General features: G+C 30.5%; 1 protein-coding gene across 1 annotated transcript; it reads right to left on the reverse strand.

Annotated features, from left to right (window-relative positions):
- Positions 1-607: 607 nt before the first annotated feature.
- Positions 608-15,137, reverse strand: LOC113381907 (the record flags this gene model as incomplete). The annotated part of the gene is made up of 3 exons (XM_026620555.1): positions 608-1,016; positions 2,716-3,077; positions 14,904-15,137. Coding segments are annotated over 3 exons (828 nt in total), but the record flags the coding sequence as incomplete, so codon positions are not given.
- Positions 15,138-23,042: the final 7,905 nt, after the last annotated feature.

Genomic DNA, 23,042 nt, shown 5'->3' on the forward strand with positions numbered 1-23,042 from the left:
TCTAAAACGTTATTTAAGTAAACTTTGTTAGATATATATTCCACAATTGTGTGTACGAGTTTCGCCTATAGACGACATCCGGTGTGTCGACTTTTGCTCCAAAACTTACCACTGTGTGTTAAATTGCTCAGAATTCTGATTTGTAGATGTAATTTTTAGGTCTCTAAATGTTGTAAAAAACACATTTTTATAGTATTTGAAAAATCTCTAGATATTTTGTGTAACAAATTGATTGGGCGGCATGCTGGCTCGTACAGCAGTATCTCTACAGCAAAAAACACTTCGTGGCAAAAGAGTATACTCTTCATAGTGGTCATAGAATAGGATGAGATTGGCGATTTTTCATTAAAAATGCTACAATTTTAGCAAAAAATCATATTTGGAAGACATGGTTATGCAATTTATCCATTCATATTTTACAACAATTATTCTTTTTAAAATATTCTTTGATTTTTTTTTAAATGCTACAAGGAAAGAATTTATGTTTGAGGGCAATGACATGCGATTTATCTATTCATATTTTTCGATGATTTTTCTTTCTAGAATATTTTTTAAATTATTTTCTTAAAAATACACGCACTACCTATATATACCAAACGTAGGCCGCCACTGGCATTAAATACAATACAATTCAGGTATTAAAAATTACATATAACCATAACAAAGATACGTCGTCATAAAATCCATTTTAAGGAAACAAACAAAACAATAAAAGAACAATAGAAATTAGAAAGAAACTCAAAATTCAATTACATCACCACTTTTCATCATGCTATTACCAATATTACAAGCTAGCGCCTCCTTTCTTAGAAGCTGGCGCAGATGGTACTCCTTCATCAGAAGAATCAGAATTTTTTTCTGCATTACGAATCCTGTCAGAATTTTGTGAATTTATTGAAGGTGTTTCTTCTGAATCATCCAAATCCTTCTCTTTATCATCTTTCGATTGAGTCCTTTCGTTTTGTTGGATTGCCTGGGTTGGATGTCTTTGTACAGGCGGTTGCGGAGAGGACGGCCTGGTAATAAAATGTTATATTAGAATATTGGTTGTACTAACTTAATTAAAAGAAAAGCACAGAGGAATTGACATGGTGTTCAATTTTTCAATAATATTTATTTAATTTTTTTTAATTTGATAATATTATAATCACTTACAATCGTTTTAACTCATCTATTCATTAACTACCTGTGACACCGTCTTTTAATTGAATAGGAACTATAACAAAATATTTGTTAAGAAAAAATGCAATAAATTACAAAATACAGTTTGTGTATATAACACAGACAAAATACCATATTATGTAAGACCATAATGACAAATTTATTTATAAGGAGACAGTTTACAAATAAATCGTTTGGTCAAATCAACACATGAGAAATAAGCCTAAAGGACACAAGTCATACATGGTATACAGCTCCCGCCAAATTTAAGAGAGAAAAAGATGTCTTTGTTATAAATGCAAGTATCTGTTTTTTTCCGGTGGACGTTTTGGCCTGTTTTTAGAAGTAGAAGGGGGTTGTTCGGTTTTTATTTTTTTTTCGATTTTGAGATTATTTGATATTATGAAAGCTAAAAACCTTAGAATTATTTTAAAAAAAATCATCTTTATATCTATTTTTTTGACGTATGATCCTCTGAAACCGTTTTTTTCATCGCTCCTCGAGCTATTGTATGCCAGCTGTTCTCTTTTTCATTATAATACCTCATGCTCATGACCTTTTTAATGTGTCAGCATCTTTGAACACTATGGTGTATTTAGTACATTAAATTAAATGGTGTGTTTAGTACATTATATTACAAACTTTAAATACGTTTTTCACAAATTGACTTTTTCAATGCGGTGCCACAAATTAAAAAAAAAAACTACAAGTCGGATCGATTTGCATTTCTTTTAATTTGTTCACTACTGCAATACCTAGTCCCCCTACCTCAAACAACTTGATAACATTACGCAAAAAAATTTTGCGAAGCTTCTCGCCCCAAAAAAGGCCTTTCTTGACACTTTTTTTTAAATAGCTGCCATTTTTTTCCTTCTTGCTTTTTTTCTTTCATTTTGGTAGGGGGACTAGATTCAAGCTTCTTCTTCAACGTAGTTTCTTTTTTTTTGTTTCAGGCGATGCGTAACGGATTTATCTGTGGCACCGCAAAAGAGATCGATTTTGCAAGGCCGACTTTGTCACCCCCTGGTCAAAAAATGACAGCAAAAAAAAAGAGAAAATATCGTAATATTCTATGATTTTGTAATTTTTGTTTCGAAAAAACAAAAACAAATACCTTGCATTTTTTGTAAAAAATGAACAACCCCCTTAAAATAGAAGTTAAAAGCCAATCAACTTTGGCAGGTTTAAATTTTATGTTTTCTTGGCCTCGAATGGGTTAATCGATAAGAGCAATAAAATTTATCGAATTTTCTGGGTACTGATATGAGTTAATTGATTTTAATAAAAATAATTACAAATAACAACCTCAAACAAAACCACCCTCAAACTAAACTTTTGAAGGCAAACTGTTTAATAAGACAAGACTGTGTCAATGATGTCCAAAATCTGACAGGATTGTGATCATGCCTTTATTATACAGTCGTGGAAACGTTACTAAAATAAGCCAATTTTTAAATAAGGCCACTGTGGCATTTGTCCATACATGTAATTATGTCCGTATATCTCCTACTTCACAAGTTCGAAATTCGGAAATATAGTTAACTATAAATTTACCTGAAAAATTCTGGCGGCAAAACAGGATAAGGACTGAAATTCGTATGAAGCTGGTATGGATAATACAATTGTGGTACGCTGGTGTATCCTATCGGTATGGTGTCATGAATCTGGTACTGCTGCAATGGTATCAGGCTCGGTGGCAATCCATGTGGTTTCTCAATTTCAATGTCTAAAGGTCGTTTGGGCTGATGTTGTTCTTGTTCAACTGGTGGCAATGGCCTGGCATGATGCTTATTTGGGGGTCCATGTAATTCGTTTGGTGGCAGAGGTGGGATGTCGCGATGGATTATCTCGACATGAGGTTGGTGCTTATTGCTGTCGCTCTGTTTTGGGCGCTCCACGACATGGGGATCGTAGGGCTGAAAATATACAAAACCAATTAGAAGTGTGAAACTATTTTTACATGTTAATTTACAAGTTATCTGACAAAGAGCCTGAAATAATAATTTATAATAAATTATTAACAAGACAATCTCATGTTTGTTTTTCTGGGATTTTAAAGAAACTTATCATGATGATAAGGCTAGTCAAAATGAACCACTTAAAATATTGTAAGTCTAGATATGTAGATAAATTATAAATTTGATTAAGAAATACGTACGCCTATATTGTTTCTTACCAGTATGTTTAGGTAACTTAGTCGCTTATATAAAGATCAAATTTATTTAACTAGTTTGAGATGTGCATTATTAATATAATAATTATATCTAATCTAATTTATTTTATCATACTGGATAATGAATTATAATCCTTGCAATTGAATTATATTCACATCAGTTACATTAAAGCACTCTAAAACTGTAGAAATCCAAATATCACATAATAATTTTGGCATCTTTAATTTAGGTGATTTTATTTGACCACATGTCTTCATAATCATAAAGTCAATTGTGATAAAATAAATATAATGGCATTTTTATAATAAACTTCAATGCATTTTATTAATGAGGGCTTTCCCAAATAACGTTCTAAAAAAATCTCAATACGATATTTGGTTTATGCTATAAATATAAATATGATAAAGATATTTTTTACTCCAGTAAAAATTCGTTATACACATTTATTTATTTATTTATTAATATATGGTATTATTCTTGTATAAAATAATGTAAACACATTTAAGTACATTATAATCATTTATAACACAGTTTTATATAATTAGTATAAAATAATCATCGACATTATTATCATTATAATGCGATTAAATATAGCATTAAATTGTGTTTCAGTCTATTTTGTTCTCTGCACTGATAATTTCAAATTATAAACATGAGAGTTATAATTATATAAATTATAATTGTAAAAAATCACCATTATCAACTCGCTACTTTTGGTATACTGATTTAGTTATCATTGATTTTGATTTAAAAAAATAGCTGAGTGATAGTAGGGGAATTTTAAACGTATATTGTGTAAAACTTTGTTCAGACCTTTCAGATTAGATGTATATTTGTTTTAACATTTTTTTTGTTTCAACAGCGATCAGAACTTAGGGGTTCTATAAGCTGTTCTTTAATGATTTCTGTAATAGTGATGAATTTTCATTGATGCAGCAATGCCGGTTAAAGGAGTCTTCTACCTTATGGATTCAAAAAATCCTTTTATTTATTTTGCATTTTTGTGGCCTAAAAGGTACTAGAAATATAATATTAAAATGGTATAACCGAAATCTTATAATTTCAGGGATTGATGATTTTTACAGCTCTTCTTAATATAAAGTCACAAAAAGATAAAGCCAATAGTCGTCTTAAGAAACCCAATAGTCATAAGAAAACTAAATCATTTTGTTTTTTTATTTCAGACGACTTTCATGAGCTTACAAAAATTTAAGTTAGAAGTATAGAAATAAACAAGTTTAAAGCAAGAAAACAAGCACCTTGATTGCATTATTAGTTTCCCAACGATTCATTCTCAAGAACAGTATTAAAACCGAGTCCGCAAGCTTGAAGACCCCCTTAAGGGGTTAGGGGTACTTGCAGGCACGAAAAAATAAGTGTTTTCAGTATTTTTTTTTGTTATTAAACGATGTTTTTCTACAAAAATATTAACACAGCATTATTAACCAATGTTTTGACTTGATGTAACAAAAATTTCAGAAAAAAAAACTCAATATTCCCAAAGTTATAGCTGTTTTTGTTGACCCTGTTTCGAAAAACGGTCCTGGCGGTGACCATCATAACTCCTTGGAGATTCATCTAAAATCAATCAAATTAAAAAAATAGTTTTATGAATAGTTAATCTCGGGCCGGATCGAAGGTTTTTCTTTTTTTGCAAAAATTAACAAAATGGCAGCATCAGAAAGAAAAAATCTTGATTTTTGGGTAAAAAATCAACTGTTAATTGGTCTTAAAAAATTCAAATTTTTGAAAAAATAAAAATCCTTCGATCAGGCACGAGTTTATTATGTATTCTAAAAGCTGTATAAATTTCATTAAAATCTACTAAGCGGTTTTTGAGTTACAGTGGTCACCGATTCAAAAAACATAGTTTTGAGAAAAACGCGTTCAAAGTTTTACATTGGATTTACGTACAGAAATACGAATTATTAATTCATTTACACCAAGTCATCTATTCCTGGGCCATATAACAGTTCTTCAGCCATTGTGAAAGTTTCCAAAATTTCCATTTGGTGTTGCCTACGAAGCATTCTGCCCTCCCGTGTCGTCTCGTGGGCGCGCTGATCTGCTACTTTCACACGTGCAGCATCCAATTTTTCAGCATACCAATGGGAATTATACCCACAATTAGGTCCTAGGGTACTCATAATCAATAGTAATGATTATGTATATGTATTCAGCAATTTGTACGATAGTAGAACTAGTATTCACGGTTTTTAGGCATAATTTTTACACTAGTTGGTTGAAGCTCTTAATTTTTCAAGATTATGGATTCAATCTTGAACTACACATCTTGAAAGTAAATTATCATTGCTGAGATCGTTTTAAATCGGTTTAAAAGCTTTTAAAACATCAGGAGGTGAGGGAGAATAATCTTGAGTATAAGTATCGAGCTCTCCACTTGCGTCAACGCGCTGGTAAGAGTCCAATAACTCAAAAAGTAATCATCGGATCAACTTGAAATTTTCAGAGAATATTTTCAAGATGTTACCCTTAATGAAAATGCAATTTTCAAAAATCCCAAGTACCCCTAACCCCTTAAGGGCAGTTTTCACTTGGAAATGTATTGCTATTTCCAAGTAAAAACTAATGTAACGACTGTTCGACATCAGGCTGCCCGAGGCAGGTATCAAACCTGGGATATCTGATTGAAATTCCATAGCTCTAACCACTATTTCACAGACAGGCCCATTAATGTGTACGAGTTCATTCCAAATATGCACATATTCATTCTAAAAAACAATAACAAAAACGAGGCCACAAGCTAGAAGACCCCCTTAAGGGCAATTTTCACTTGGAAACATATTGCTATTTTCAAGTGAAAACCTATATCACTACTGTTCGACATAAGGTTCACCGAGGCAGGTATCAAGCCTGGGATATCTGATTGAAATCCAATAGCTGTAACCACTATTTCACAGACAGGCCCTAATAATATGTATGTGTGCATAATTTTTGTAGCCGACAATTTGAATTTGTCATTGATCACAAACTGATTTTAGAAACTCAAATATTGCCACAAATATCAAATATATATTATTAAATGACATGAAATAACATAAAAAATGGCAGTTTCTAAAAGGCACGCAATTCATTTTCTACGCAATGTTGTTTCTTTCAAAGCCAAGAATTAAAGTATTAATCTGTTTCGAAAGATTGTCGTTCTGTGCTAATATGCAATTTATCAACTACAATAGTCTTCGCACGCGGTAATGGAGGACATTACTTTATCATTTCAAAATGAAATTCACAAAGCATTCTGGCGGTAAATTAACAATGAATACAATTCTCGTGCAACAACAGATAACGATTAGAAAATTGCATTCACAACGATATTTATAATATCGCATATCACGAAAGGAAAGTAAAACTGTACTAAACGGCGCCATTCATCAAAAGTGGGACAAATCGTATAGTCATTCTTTAGAGGTGGTTTCCTAGATGTCGTTTGATATTAATCAATTTGTGGTTGAAGAAAAAAGTGAGTGTGCAGCTTCTATATTGAGATCTTCTGCATTATTAGTCGTTTAGTAAACCGCATGTTCTTAATTCATAATTAAATGCAACTGGTATTTCTGAAAGGTTTAATATGATAAAAATAACAATTTACTATATTCCGTCTTTCAAATCAAAATTTACAACAAAAGATAATATAACAAATTTTGTCTTACCTATACCACCTAGTGTGAAATTTTCGAAAAATGGAATTTTCAATTTTTCCATATTTCGATAGGTTATACCTTTAAAAATAACATACCAAAATTTTAAATCGATATCTTAAATAGTTTTTGAGACACAGCCATTTAAAGAGTATATATAGTATATAGTATAACGATCATTTTATCTTTAAACGCGTTTTTCTCGAAACAGCATTTCACGAATTCGCTGCAGTGATTACTCAAAAACCAATGATCCGATCACTATTGAATTTTTTTTACATGTTCTATATATAGTTCTACGTACAATGACCTATCGATTTTTGATCTGATCAAAAATCGAACTTTGGCAGGCCAAAAACGATCAAAATTTTGGTTTAAATCTTTTTTAAAACACCGCCATATTGTCAATTTTTGATTTTTTTTTATCGTAGGTCATTGTATAAATATTATCTAGTTTAACGAGATTTTTTTTTTTATGTTTTATCAACGGAGAAGGCTGCAATCACTCCAGCAGTGGAGAACATATTTTTTTGGCGCCGCTGGAGATCGCTAGTCATTTCAAAAATATTTAATATTTTATTTCAAAATTTTACTGTGTATTCTCAAGACATGTATAAATATACCCTCACAATTTTAAATAGATCGATTAACAAGTTTTTATTCCCATACAACAATTCCCATAAATGACCTTTTTTAGGTGTGCCCCTCAAGTATACCATTATGACGAAAACATTTTTCCAATCAAACAATGATATCATGATATGTTGGCAGTAGTGTCATAAAAAATAATGCTTCACTGAATTGCTTCTTAACACTATGCATTTTTTTAAATTAGACGAGTTCTAATTATTATCTTTCCGTTTAGTTATTTAGATCAAATCACGCAAAACTGTTAAATTTGCCTTATTTTGTATTCGAACAGTATATGGAACTTAAGAATCCTCAGGATCCCTGTGATGATATTTTTTAACTATAGAGCTTTTCTAGAAATCATCCCAACGATTGGCCTTTCTCTATTTGATGTATTTATATTATAGATTTTGATCACTTGGAAAGATATTGCTATCTACATTTAGATGAAAACGACATCAGGCTGTCCGAGGTGGGTATTGAATCTAAAATCTTCTGCTCTTCGGTTGGAAGAGTAGTGTTTTAACCAGTAAATAAAACAAAGCACTTTTTGCTCTTTATGAAAATATTAGAAAGCATATACATTTAATTTGGTGAATAATCTTGATGATACAAAAATGACAACACAAAAATAGATGTACGCCATTCGGCAAAAATGATTTAATGAGCAACAAATTTCGTAAGGTTAAATGTGCAAAAAATATAGTTTTGTAAATGGCCAGTTAGTTAAAAAACTAATTAAATTATAATTGACCTCCCTTTGGTATTATCCCTTTTTGGTAAGATTTGGGTATCACATATTACATTTTAAAAAAATGTTCGCCAAATTGCAAATATCGAACTTGAAAAACTAATAAAATTATAATTGACCTTAGTTTGATATTATCCCTTTTTGATAAAATTTGGGTATCACCTATTAAATTTTGACAAATTGTTCGCCAAATTACAAACATCTAGCTTAAAAAGCTAATAAAATTATAATTGACCTCCCTTTGGTATTATCCTTTTCGATAAGATTTGGATGTCACGTATTAAATTTTGACAAATTGTTCGCCAAATTGCAAATATCAAGTTTGAAAAACTAATAAAATTATAATTGACCTTAGTTTGGTATTATCCCTATTTGATAAAATTTGAGTATCACCTATTAAATTTTGACAAATTGTTCGCCAATTTGCATACACCGAGCTTAAAAAACTAATAAAATTATAATTGACCTCCCTTTGGTATTATCCCTTTTTGATAAGATTTGGATGTCACTATTAAATTTTGACAAATTGTTCGCCAAATTGTAAATATCAGGTTTGAAAAACTAATAAAATTATAATTGACCTCCCTTTAGTATTATCCTTTTTTAATAAGATTTAGTTATCACATATTAGATTTTGAAAAATTGTTGGCCAAATTGCGAATATCGAGCTTGAAAAACTAATAAAATTATGAATGACCTCCCTTTGGTATTATCCCTTTTTGATAAGATTTGAGTATCACGTATTAAATTTTGACAAATTGTTCTCCAAATTGCTAATATCAAGCTTGATTGAGAGTATCGACCTGGTTGGAAGCCCAAAGTTAGAGCTTTAAGCTTCCAACAGATTTTCAGATTTGACACCCACCTCAGACTGGCTGATGTCAAGGAGTAATGACATCAATTTTCACTTGAAATGAGTACTCGGCATTGCTGTATCAAATTAAAAATCAACATTAGAAAAAATCTGATTATAAAATATATCGAATACAGATGTTCCAACCGTCGGGTTGCCCTCACTTGCTTCTCACGTAGTTGAGAAAAATTAGTAAAACAGTTCATAAAAAATTTAAGTTCTAATAAATAAAAAAAACACCAAATATTTTTAACTTCCCGTAGGGTAAGTTATAGTAATCGCAAAAAAAATCGAAAATGAAAATTTTTATATATCTTTACGTTTCAGAGGTTTCTGAATATTTTGGCATACCTTAGAAAAAATGGATGTATGTGTGTGTGTGTGTGTGTGTATGTATGTATGTATGTATGTATGTATGTATGTATGTATGTACGTGTGTGTATGTATGTGCGGATACAAATTTTCGTCGACGATTTCGGGAACACGGATCAACCGATTTGAATAATTCAAAAAACATGCGATTCGTATTGATAAGGAGACGTGCTGATTAGTTTTTGGCGAAGTCAGGTCTAGCCGTTCCAAAGATACGGGGCAAAAAGTGCCGAAAACGGTAACTCAGTTTTTAAGAGAACGGAGCGTCCGATTTTAATAATTCAAAAAACATTTTACTTGTATTGATAAGGTGAAGAACCGATCAAATTTTCATAAAGGCAGGTCCAGCGGTCTCGGAGATCTAATAAAAAAAAGTAAAAAAAAATGCCATTTGGCGGTCAAAAATGATCAATAGACATATGCACATCAAATTATGAGATATTTTATAGAGATTTTAACAATAAGTATAATTTTGGCTTACATTCCTATGGGTTCCGTACCAATGTTTACGCGTTAGACGTCGACGCGGCGCTTACGCGGTTTGATATTTCGTCTTTATGCAGTTAAAGCAGTACGATTGCTTTGAAAAAAAGTTTAGATCTTTCAAAATATGTCAAAATAAAGAAAACATTTTTTTTCAAAAAAAAAAAAATTAACTAGCTGTAAGTGGAATTCTGTCTTAAGGCAATTAAGGCATCGTGCCTTAAGGCAAATTGCTGGAACTTCCCGTACCAAAAATTATTTTTTTAAAAACGATTAACATTTTTGAAAAAAATTTACTTCGAAAAAATAAGATTTTTGACAAACAATTAGACAAAAAATTACTTTTTTTTAAAAAAAATTTTTTTTAATTTTTAGTTTAGATCTTTCAAAATATGTCAAAATAAAGAAAACATTTTTTTTCAAAAAAAAAAAATTAACTAGCTGTAAGTGGAATTCTGTCTTAAGGCAATTAAGGCATCGTGCCTTAAGGCAAATTGCTGGAACTTCCCGTACCAAAAATTATTTTTTTAAAAACGATTAACATTTTTGAAAAAAATTTACTTCGAAAAAATAAGATTTTTGACAAACAATTAGACAAAAAATTACTTTTTTTTAAAAAAAAATTTTTTTTTTTTTTTTTTTTGAAAAAAATGTTTTCTTTATTTTGACATATTTTGAAAGATCTAAACTTTTTTTCAAAGCAATCATACTGCTTTAACTGCATAAAGACGAAATATCAAACTGCGTAAGCGCCCCGTCGACGTCTAACGCGTAAACATTGGTACGGAACCCATAGGAATGTAAACCAAAATTATACTTATTATTAAAATCTCTATAAAATATCTGATAATTTGATGTGCATATGTCTAATGATCATTTTTGACCGCCAAATGGCATTTTTTTTTTACTTTTTTCATTAGATCTCCGAAACCGCTAGACCTGCCTTTATGAAAATTTGATCGGTTTTTCACCTTGTCAATACAAGTAAAATGTTTTTTGAATTATTAAAATCGGACGCTCCGTTCTCTTAAAAACTGAGTTACCGTTTTCGGCACTTTTTGCCCCGTATCTTCGGAACGGCTAGACCTGACTTCACCAAAAACTAATCAGCACGTCTCCTTATCAATACGAATCGAATGTTTTTTGAATTATTCAAATCGGTTGATCGGTGTTCCCGAAATCGTCGACGAAAATTTGTATCCGCACATACATACACACACGCACACACACACACACACACACACACACACACATACATCCATTTTTTCTAAGGTATGCCAAAATATTCAGAAACCTTTGAAACGTCGAGAAATGCAAAAATTTTCATTTTCGATTTTTTTGCGATTACTATAACTTACCCTACGGGAAGTTAAAAAAAAAATTAAAAAAAACTTTTTCTTTTTCAAAAAAAGTAATTTTTTGTCTAATTGTTTGTCAAAAATCTTATTTTTTCGAAGTAATTTTTTTTCAAAAATGCTAATCGTTTTTAAAAAAAATAATAATTTTTGGTACGGGAAGTTCCAGCAATTTGCCTTGAGGCACGATGCCTTAATTGCCTTAAGACAGAATTCCACTTACAGCTAGTTAAGTATATTATTAGACAAGAATTAATTGAATATGTAGCAGCAGCAACCATAGGGTTTTGTCAACTAAATGACACAGTTATCAAATGCCAGGAAGCATTTTACAGGAATCCACAGGAGTAGATTCCACATTTTCAGCATGAAGCACTGACAAATTCAAAACTATACAAATTTTCTGCAATCAAACAATACGAGATAGTTTTATGTTTTCAAAATCCATCAAATCTTGAACAATTCGTCGGAAAATAAAAGTGGAATTAGAAAGATTCCATTCCCTTGTTGGATTCGAAGCGATGGGAACCTAGAGCGGTCCCATGACCCTATTCTCCCCGAGACACTCGCGTTAAGACGGAACAGCTAACAAATACAGAATACACCATACTACACGATTTAGCTTTCACGTATTTAATTCGACCTACGTTATACCGAGATTGACATTGCTGCACATTCTGGTTGCTGCCAGACAGCTAAGATCAAAATTCATCGATATATATATATATATATATATATATATATATATATGATTAATTTTCATGGCGTAGCATGTTAACGCGCCGACTTTGTGTGAACAGGGTCGCGAGTTCAAGCCCATGGACGACCTGATATCGTGCAGTAGCGATGTCTATTTTCACTTCAAAATATAGATAAAATATGTTTCGAATTGAAAATACCCCATTTCAAACACTGCGGGGTGAAATGGCAAAGGAAAATCTCTAACGTTTTTGAGTTAACTCAATTCACGGACCTGCCTTAGGGCAGTGCTATCCATATATAGGGAAGAGCAGGGCTTAAAAGTCCGACAACGATACCTCTAAAACAAGAAAAGTTAATAATATCTTAACAATAGTATTTGAAAGTAGGAAGAAAAGATGTATAACCAGCCATCACCTTGCTTCTTACGACATTGCTATCGGAAGATAAACAAAAATCTATAACAAAAGTATTTTCTTCCGTTGTTAGTTTTTTTGTTTGTGAGCACTGTTGTTCAATTTACGAGTCCTTAATATAACTTAAGGGGAGAGCCTGCTTTAGAGGCTTAAAAAATCTTCTATTTTTTTGCAAAAATGCCATCCAAAACTAGCCAAGAATATACCCCTTAAATTTCAGAAACAAATTCAAATTATTTTCAGGATTATAGAAGAAATAGTGAGCTTCAAGTATGTATACGAGCGGAACAAAAACTTCGACGTTCAATTTCTGGGTTTTTAATTTATTCGATTTTTCCTAATTGGCGGTAAAGATAGGAAAAAACAAAATTCATTGTATTTAGGATTAAATTCTATTCTAGTTGAACCTAAAAAAGTAATAATTAACCCACTTTTTAAACAATCTAAAGTGAAATTTTGTATAAAAAAACATGTTTTTTCTTTCAAGTTGCTAAAAATTGGCGAATTTCTCATTTTTTTTTAATTTTTTGGTTCAACTAAAATTTATACTTTTGAAAATATATATTTGTTTTGATTTTTTTGTTTCGGATGAAAATTGTGACCTGCATCTTTCCCGTCAAATGACACCTTTGTGGCATTTTGTGACATATATTTTAATTTAAAAAAAAGAGAATTATGTTGACACAATAAAACCTGAAAGTTTCGTTTCAATTAAATATTTATTTCCTTCCCTAAAAATTCCTCAAAAAAGCAATTTTTTTAAGCTTCTAAAGCAGGCAATACATAAGAGATCTTATGTAGGTGGGGTAAAAAGGATCAACTGAACCTCTACACTGGCAAAGGCGTAAACAATAAAAAATAAATAGTAGATGTAAATTTAGTTTTAAACAAATCATTTAAAAAAAAATAAATTAAAATAAAAAATATGCCAATGAAATTTATATTGCATTAGTTTAATATTGTAGCAATTATTTAATAAAATCTTTTTCTCTCAAAATAATGCCTTGGGTCTGTTTGCCACATGACTGATGAATTAGTGGTATTTTTTGCTCAAAGTCAAATTGAACCTTTGTGTCCCGCGCCACTCTACTCTTTCCTCAAAAAAACTGGTCATTTATTTATTGTAATTTAAACCCAAAAAAATTTACTAATTATTAAAAAAATCAATCAAGGAATCATAACATTTATCTTGCATTGCTATTATTAAATTTATGAAACCAAAAGTCTATTTAGTGTTAAACAGATATAAATTTATTATTATTATTGGTACAATTCTAATCTCAAATCCTGTTGGATAAAATTATCAAAGTCACGGTCCGTCCTTAATTTCTCCCGGAGAAAGAGACACGACTGACTGAAAGATCGCCTCTAAGATAGGTGGATAGACGAGACGAGGTTCCGATTGACCAGTTTTCATTTATTGTAAACACGATGATTGTGAAAAGAGTGATTGACTTAACCCGGTAACTACTTTCGATTTTTTATGAAATCACTGGTGCTCGCATCGAGTCGTGATAGATAAAAGTTTGTTCCGGTGGGATCTTATAGCAAAGGTCAGAATTAAATTTCATTTCACATTATTTATTTAGCCTAGCGCTAACTCAACCTATCTCAAGAGAAAATCAATTGTCATTTCGCGATTAAAATATATTCTACCTATCAATATTTTATATAAAATATTTGGACATCTTCCTTTCGCTGGTCAAATTCGCTATCCATTGCAATTGCGTGCTAAAATTTTATTTTTTATACAAACATATTGTTCGGACGTCTTTTCGATTTATTATTTTGGCAATGAAGGTGACAAACTTCAGGGCATTAAGCTTTACACGGAATGGTTGCTACCCCTGGTAGAGGGCGTGGCGGAGTGTTTTAATTTAACTAGTTGTTCATTTCTAAAAGTAAAGTCCGCTTAACAACATGTATAATAACCAATAAAAATAAATATATCTTCTTTCATTATAACTTAGTAACAAATCAGTGATTGTAATTAGAACTGCAACAAATACATAATATACAAACTTAGTAACTTAGTAACAAATCAGTGTTTAATACAGTCCACAGCTACAAGGGTTAAATTATAACCCAACAGCCTGAATTATCGAAGGAGAGTTTTAATAAATTCTGTAACAACGTAACATCAAGTACACATATTTTTTTATTATTTTGTGCAGATAAATTAGTCCCTTTTACGACAAAATATTGATTACAAAATATTCAAAAAATTATGCTCAATATACTAGAATTTTTTTAATTCTTCAAAACGAATTTAGAATGTTTGGACGGTCATCTGGTATACAATATTTGGATCTTACCTATCTATGTCTATGACATTGATGTGTATTATTACCTGTAATTCGACATGAGCTGGTAAATAAGGTCCATATCCAGAAATGCCACTGAATGGTGACAGCGTATAGCCTAATGAAAATCCATCGTGTAAAACTGGTTGCAAAACCGGAAAAGTTCTAGATGGTGTTAAATTCTCTGATGATGATAATAAGGTGTTATAAACGCGCGGCGTTCGCAGGAGACCTCCAAGTACAAACGGAAGGATTTGAAATCCTAGTAGAAGACAGGTGACCTGTAAAAAGATGTAACAATATTAGGTAAAAATACTGTAATAGCGTATTACAAAGAGTTTGAAAATTATTCTAGCCCATGACATTTGTATTTCACATGAGATATGTTGTGGAAAATACAAGATTGTAGTTATGGAGAAAATTTAGCAATTTTATGTAGAAATCGTAGAAACGACTTTGATATGCAAAAAGAGTTCTATTGATATGAATTTAATTCGTGACGGAGTGATTAGTGAGTAGATTTGCAATCTGACAGGTCTCGGGATCAATCCTCGTCACAAACAAACCTGATGTCAAGCAGTAGGGATATCAATTTTTAATAATAGAGAATAAAGATCTTAAATATGTTTCCAAGTAAAATAACCCTTCTCAGGTATTGCTGCACCAAATTGAATAATATGCTCTATTAGATGAATAATAACACTACAAATATCAAATGTGAATAGATTTACCGTTGAGTTACCATCGAAATATACGACGTGAGGAGAAGCTTCAGCTCAACAGCTTATAGAACGCAAGGTTCTGATTGCTGTTAAAATATGATAAAATCACTTCTAATAACTTCAAATGTTAAGACGGGTTTTGAAAATGCTGTTACATATTTTATTTCAAGACAAAAACGATTGCAGAATGTATAGACAACCAAAAACTATATGCAAGTGCAGATTACGGAATCTAATAAATGGCAATAAAAATATTCATGACAATATGGCAATTCATCTGTTGTAACGAGAAATATTACACTTTTTTTTAAACGGCGATCAGAACTACGTGTTATTTGAGTTGTACTGTTCTATAAGAGGGAAACCCAGTGGTTAACCACTCTTCTTTGCTATTACTATGAAAGTACTAGATATTATTTACATACATGTATAAAATAGTGCTAACTAGCATATGATGCAGCTATGACCGCGAAAGGCAATTTTCACCTGAGAGTATATTCGGGATTTATAACCTGGTGTAAATTTGGTATTATGCTGCTTGGCATAGAGCTTGATCGAGCTTGAAATAGAACAAGGGATTAGTTGGTGCTAGCCACGTTTTTCCCAGTTACACCAGAACTGGCTCAACTATTACATTTCTGATCAGATACAGCTTGTCATATGACAAAGATTCAAGAAAAAATATTTGTAAAATATCTCTGAAAATTAACATCAATCCATTTTATTAAAATCCCGTAGGGTAAGTTAAAAATTCAAATTTTTGCATACATTTACGTTTCAAAGAATTCTGAACATTTTGGCATACCTTAGAAAAATTGATGTGCATGTGTGTGTACAAGATTTGAATACAATTTTTCGTCCACAATTTCGACAGCACAGATCAATTGATTTGAATGCTTCCAAAAACATACCATTCATATTGACGAGAAGACATGCTGATCAGTTTTAGGCGTAGTTGTTTCAAAGATACGAGGCAAAAAGTGCCAAGAATGGTAATTCAATTTTTGAGAAAACGGAACGGAACGTCTGATTTGAAAGGTACAAAAAATATTTTACTTATATGGGCGGGAAGACTTTTTGGCAATGGCAGTTGTAGCCGTTTCGAAAGCACTGAGTAAAAAGTGCAATAAATAACAGCTTTTGAGGACATATTACTTGAGTTGACAGTGTGAAGAAATGATCAGTATTTGGGTAAGACAGTTCAACGGTTTCAAAATTTTGAAAACAAAAAAAACAATTCTCTTCAATCGGTAGCAGTTCGAGTAGAATGTATTCTAATTTGGTTTGTTTATTTTCTTATCGTTTCTTATTTTGCGAACATATATAAATACAGATCATCGCCCAAATATAAACACATTATATTAGATTCATATTCTTCCTAAACACATTATATTAGATTCCTATTCCTAAGTAGGAAAGAGAATCCTACTTGATATTCCATGACTCATCTATTTGACCTTGATAGAGAATTCAGTTCAGTACAGTGAACGACGTGTAACGGATAACACATAATGCTTATATAGAAATTATTATTTAATAAATTAGTGCAAAAAAAGAGTGTTGTTTGTTCATATTTCTAAATTAACATTATATTAGGTTTACAATACGATACAAACGATGAAATTTTCACTATCTATAATATTCTACATATTTAAAAATATTTAATACCATTGATAATAAACAATTGTTCTTATTGATTATTGATTATTTTTATGCCTCGAATGTTTAACTACCGTACGAAAAGTTTCTGCTATTTGCCTTAAGGCACAATGCCTTGCACTACCAGTTAAAGTAAAAATCAAACGTACGGACAGATTAAGACAAATAACAGTATCAGGCTTCATAAACGGAACTTTATGAATTCTCAATGTATCTGTTTACAATTCGGATGATTACAGGGTTGTCGGAGGCGGAATCGTGCCCTGGAAACCTTGCACCGCTCCATACAGTTCGCGTTAGGCCGAGCCCAGTGAACTAAATTCCGACATAACGTGTTCTTTGTAGCGCAGGCCGCGGTTTGATTTTTTCATAAACTTCCGCTTTCGAATCCTTCATTTATTCAACGGCATCGATTACTATTTTATTGTCTGGCACAGCTCGATAATAAGCTGGATTATTGATCGTAAGACAGATCGTAAATATATACGTAAGGTGTGGGAGATTGGATACACTACCAGCTAGATTTGTTTGTAATGTAAGTGTTTTGTAATAAATAATAAATAGTAAACTTCAGTTTATTTAAATTACCAATATGACTATTATAGTATGTGTTTAGTTGTCGACAAGATTAAAAAAAAACGTTGTTTGTTTAGTATCTGCTGATTAGTTTGGCTCAGCTCACGGACCAGCCCAAGGCAGTACCACCCGGTAAAGGCAGTAAAATGGGTAAAATTTCATATGTTTTTTAGAATTTTATAACTTAGCGACAAATGAATTGAAATTTTGAGAATAACATAGTATTTGCTTATTTTGATTATAAATAAAAAAATCACAACAATTTTGATACATTTGATAAAATAAGTATTCAGTTAGGAAGATGAACCAAAAAACTTCGATTGGAGCGCAGACTATCAAAGTTGATATTAAGACCTAAAATTTTCAGAATTTTTTTTTTATCGATTTGGAAGCATTTGAACCCTAGGGAGCAAGAAAATTCAAAATATCCATATTAGATCACCCTAATATATATTACTCATAGAAGAACTATTTTCATTCCAGGAACATCTTCATGCTTCTTTAAAGAAATGTTTTCAAAAATTAAATCCACCAACCCGCCTAAATTTAACACTAACTTAGTTTATTAAATAATTTGCAAAAATTGTGACAAAAAATACATTCATAAGATAATGAGACAACATGAATTGACTTTACTCATCATAAAAACCGAAGTTTTCAAAGCACTCTAGTCTAACATTCTGCTGAAAATTCACAGTATAACAACTTAAAACATTGCAGCTATCAAATTTCCAGGATCTAAACGAACCAATTTCTTTGTATTCTCATCAGAAATAATTAACTTGGACAACAAAATTTTTTCTCTAATAGGTACACTTGAAATTACTATGCATATATAAACTTAATATCTCACATTGTTAAATAATTCTCTAATTCATAATAGTATTTGTTTTTTCAAAAGGTGAGTATTTGAATAATTTTAGTTTAAACCAAGTTAGTTAGAACAAAATAATATTATTCGATGCTACAAAAAAGTTACAATCGTTTTTCATCATATTGAACTAATTTCTTAGGTTATGTCGTCGTTACTACAATCCATTTTCCAGAATAATATTTCTCAATATAAAAATAACTACTATTGAAACAAAAAGCAGATTTTATGATTTTCGAGCTATGAAATTACAGCGATCGGAATAAAATATATAAAGCCAACATTGCCATTTCAATATTCCCTGAATAGTTAATATTTAGATAAAGTTATTTGCACTATTTTTGAATAACTAAATAAATAATACAAATTTTGTACTACTAGCACTGTAGTAGGGTAGGGCGGGGCTAGTTGAGCAAATTTTTACTTAAACGGATGTAGCTCCTCAATGAAAAGTCTCAATAAATTGCTATACGGCTTAATGGATTTGTTGTTTATCGCATAACAAAAATGTTAATACTAGTTTTTGGTAATAAGTAAAATTTAAAAGCTACAGCTGTTTGAATGCAAAAAGTCAAGTATGCTCAATGTACCCCATAGGTGGGGCAAGTTGAGCACTAAGAAAGTATAATAAAATTATAGGTTAAATGTCGATTAGAGATGAAATAAAATAAGTTTTTAATAACCAGTTCTATATTTATAGTCTTTATTGACAGAGAAAACAAAACTTATAGTAATTTGCTTTGAATAATTAACGATTAATTAACTTAGGAATTATTTTACCATTATATTCAGTATTTTTGTTTAAAATCATTATTTCTTTATATCATTACTCATAGACGTAGCTTAAATCTTAGAAATAATAATTAATTTCTGGAAGTTAATGGTAATTGTCTTAGTGACAGAACAAGTTTAGCAACTATGCTCAACTAGCCCCAACTCGGAATTTCAAAATAAAAATGAGTTTATAAAAAAACCGTGTGAATTATACCCAGAATCTCTATGCATATTAAAAGTACTATAATTATATGAAAGAATAAAATTTACCTGGTTGAAAATAAATAACATTTGACTAAACTAGACGAAAACTCGTGATAAATGACTTTTTTACTTTTTGGTCTCAAAATAAACAAAACGCCCGTGAGCCTCACTCATTTGTCCAGCGGCCACTAGCGATTGCGGGATGTTTATTTCTTCCAAACCTCTATCTTTCCGCCATATAATGTCTAAACGGACGGTGAATAGTTTTCGAGATATTTCGATTGCTCAACTTGCCCCTATGCTCAACTAGCCCCGCCCTACCCTAATATAGTGTTAATTAGGAATTTTATTGATTTTTGTGCAATAGTTAAAATTGTTTGTAACCTGTGTTTGGTAAATTAGTTTAGGTCAACAATTTAACTCTTAAACCAAATTCAATCGTTTTATGCAAATAGGTATGATCAATTTGCAGAAGTAAGTTTCATTTGTAAATTTAAAAAATATTTATGTAATCAAAGGGGACAATAATTTTATGAAAAATTATTGATATTATATTTATAATTATAAATTATAAAAATATCTTTTTTTTTTTTTTAAACATGATTGCTATATGTGCATATAATAATTTTTACCAAATAAGTGGCCTCCCTGCTTTCATACTACACCAAGGACCACATACAAGGATAAAATCCTTGGTCCCCAACAAAATAATTAATTCTCATGTATCATTTTGCAGTTAATAAAATTGTTTAATATAAATGGAATTTCATGAAACAATACAAAAACCAACGAATCTAGGAAATTGTGTAATACTTATTCTCACCAATGCTAAAGTATTCGATTGTGCAATCGCGTTACAAAATAAAGTAATTAAATGCATTTCTCATTTGCATTGAGTAACTAACGATACACCTGTATACGTAGATTCTCCTCGCGTTCGGAATTAAGTGTCCGATTCGCCGACTTAATTCTCTTAAAGTTCATTACAGATTCTTATTCCGAGAAGGTTGAAAACAAAATTATTTTGTCAAGATTAATGCAGTTCTCAATAAAAACTATTGCTAACTAAAACTACTGCTAATAAAAAAAATAGATTAGTTGCATCCTAAACTCGGTAGTACGAGGAGCTAATACTATTAGAGAATACTGCATAGTACGAGGATAATACTGCATTTTTCTAGACCATCATAACACAATTCATTTTAAATCTTATCAATTAATGGGTTAGTTATAGGTTTTCATTGAGTCTTTTTTTCTATTATTTTAAACAGCAATCAGAACTCAAGAGTCCTATAACCAGTTGAGCTAATTTGACTTAATACTATGTCGGTTTTACAGATGGCAAAGAGTAGTCTTAGTAGGAAATAAAAGAGTTGTCTCATCTCTTTGGAATAAATTTGAGTATTACAATTTCTCTAACAGGACGAATATTATATTTTATCGATACTAGTCAAAACCGATGTTACTACTGCTTGACATCAGGGTTCTCGAAGCGGGATCGAACCCGTGACCTCTGATTCAGGTCCAGTCGCTCTACCCTCGAGTGGTCCTTTTTCATTGAGTCAAAAATCGTTGAGATACTAAACATGCACTTATTCATAAACGAGCCAATAAGTCATAGTAATCTGCCCAACTTATCCAGTTGTGGCTAAAAAATTGTACTAAAATTGTTCATATATGATAAAGCTATCTCAATAAGAAGTAATTTTGATTTTTCCCGTTGTTGCAAAGAAATATCAATGTTTTATACTCAAAAAAAAAAATCCATTTTTATAATTTTGTACGCTTTTATAATTTCTAAAATACACAATGCAAGTAAGAGCAAAAATTTCATCTTACACCAGTTAAACAAAATCCATTTCAATATTAACTCCAATATTTATACTTGAAAATATATAAATCTAACAAATAGTAAATAATAATAATTGTAATTTCAATCATTTTTAGAATTTAGTGAAAGGATTAGTAAAAGATTTATAGGTAAAATCTATTTTTCGTACTATGACAAATATAATTGATTATTGAATTCCTATCCTACAAAAGGCATTTATATATATATATATATATATATATATATATATATATATATATATATTCTTGAAATGTTATTTGGCAGCCAAATAGTCAAAGTAAAAGACAATAAACAATTGAAATTTTTGTTTTCAACGTTTCGACACTGTATGCTTGTCTGCAAATTTTGACAATATTACACCAGAAAAAAACACAAAATATAATATTAAACCACATTGTTTAAAAAAACACACAAAACAATAAGATAAAATATTTGAAAGGTAAACCAGAAAATTTGGTAGTTGCTACATGGCTAACGAACTGTGATTATATAGTGTATATATTATATACACTTTTGTATGTTATTTTATATAAAGAATAACTTCAATACTAATATGAAAACAGAAGAAAATCAATAATCTCTAGAAAGTAAATAAATGATGTAAACGATTAGTTTTTACATAAATGTTCTGAATAGTTTAGTAACACTTTTATTTGCTCGAGCAAAGATAGTAGTTAAATAGATCAATAGATTGTTATAAGTAATCTTAATAAATGTAATTATTACGCTATTTGATCTGAATTCCACCCATCAGTAAAGGATTAGAAATAATTATACCGTAATTTATATATGACACACTGGTCTGTTTGCACTGAATTAGCCATGCCAGGCCTTTTCAACCTTATGGCCTTCAAACAATGGTGATAATTCTATAAAATATTATTTTTATTGTTTTCAAGAAAAATGATCTGTTTATAAAATTGGTTAAAAATTTAAGATTCATATTTCATTTTGTTAACTAGTTATCAACTATCAACTGGCTGCCTATCAACTGCTATTTGCAAAAGCTCGATAACAAAATTAGAGATTTCTAATAATCATTTATAGAGATTAACAGTTTATATATAAAAACGAAAACTAATTCAATTGACTCATTTGGATGACTTAAAGTTGTCAAATAAAATTCATAAATAACTAGCTGTAAGTGGAATTCTGTCTTGAGGCAATTATGGCATCGTGCCTTAAGGCAAATTGCTGGAACTTCCCGTACCGTAACGAAATGTTCGTGGAATACTGAATGTTTTCAAATAAATTATTATCTAATATTTTAAAATAAATAAATAAATTATTTTCTAATATTTATAAGAATTATATAAACTGAATTGCAGAGTTGAAATTATTTGTAAAGTATATTAGAATTATAGTAAGAACTAAAAATAAAATCTGAAATATTTTCGATATACAAAAAACTAAAAAAAAAAAAAAAAAAAAAAAAAAAAAAAAAAATGGAACAAAAATTTTTTTTCAAAATCAATTATTTTGTTAAGACAAGCAGAAAGTTCTTTGAATCATTTAAATCGGACGCTTA

Source organism: Ctenocephalides felis, unplaced genomic scaffold (genome assembly GCF_003426905.1).
Source record: "Ctenocephalides felis isolate EL2017-DRISC unplaced genomic scaffold, ASM342690v1 CF-g0.4_SCAFFOLD_03195, whole genome shotgun sequence".
Taxonomy (NCBI): domain Eukaryota; kingdom Metazoa; phylum Arthropoda; class Insecta; order Siphonaptera; family Pulicidae; genus Ctenocephalides; species Ctenocephalides felis.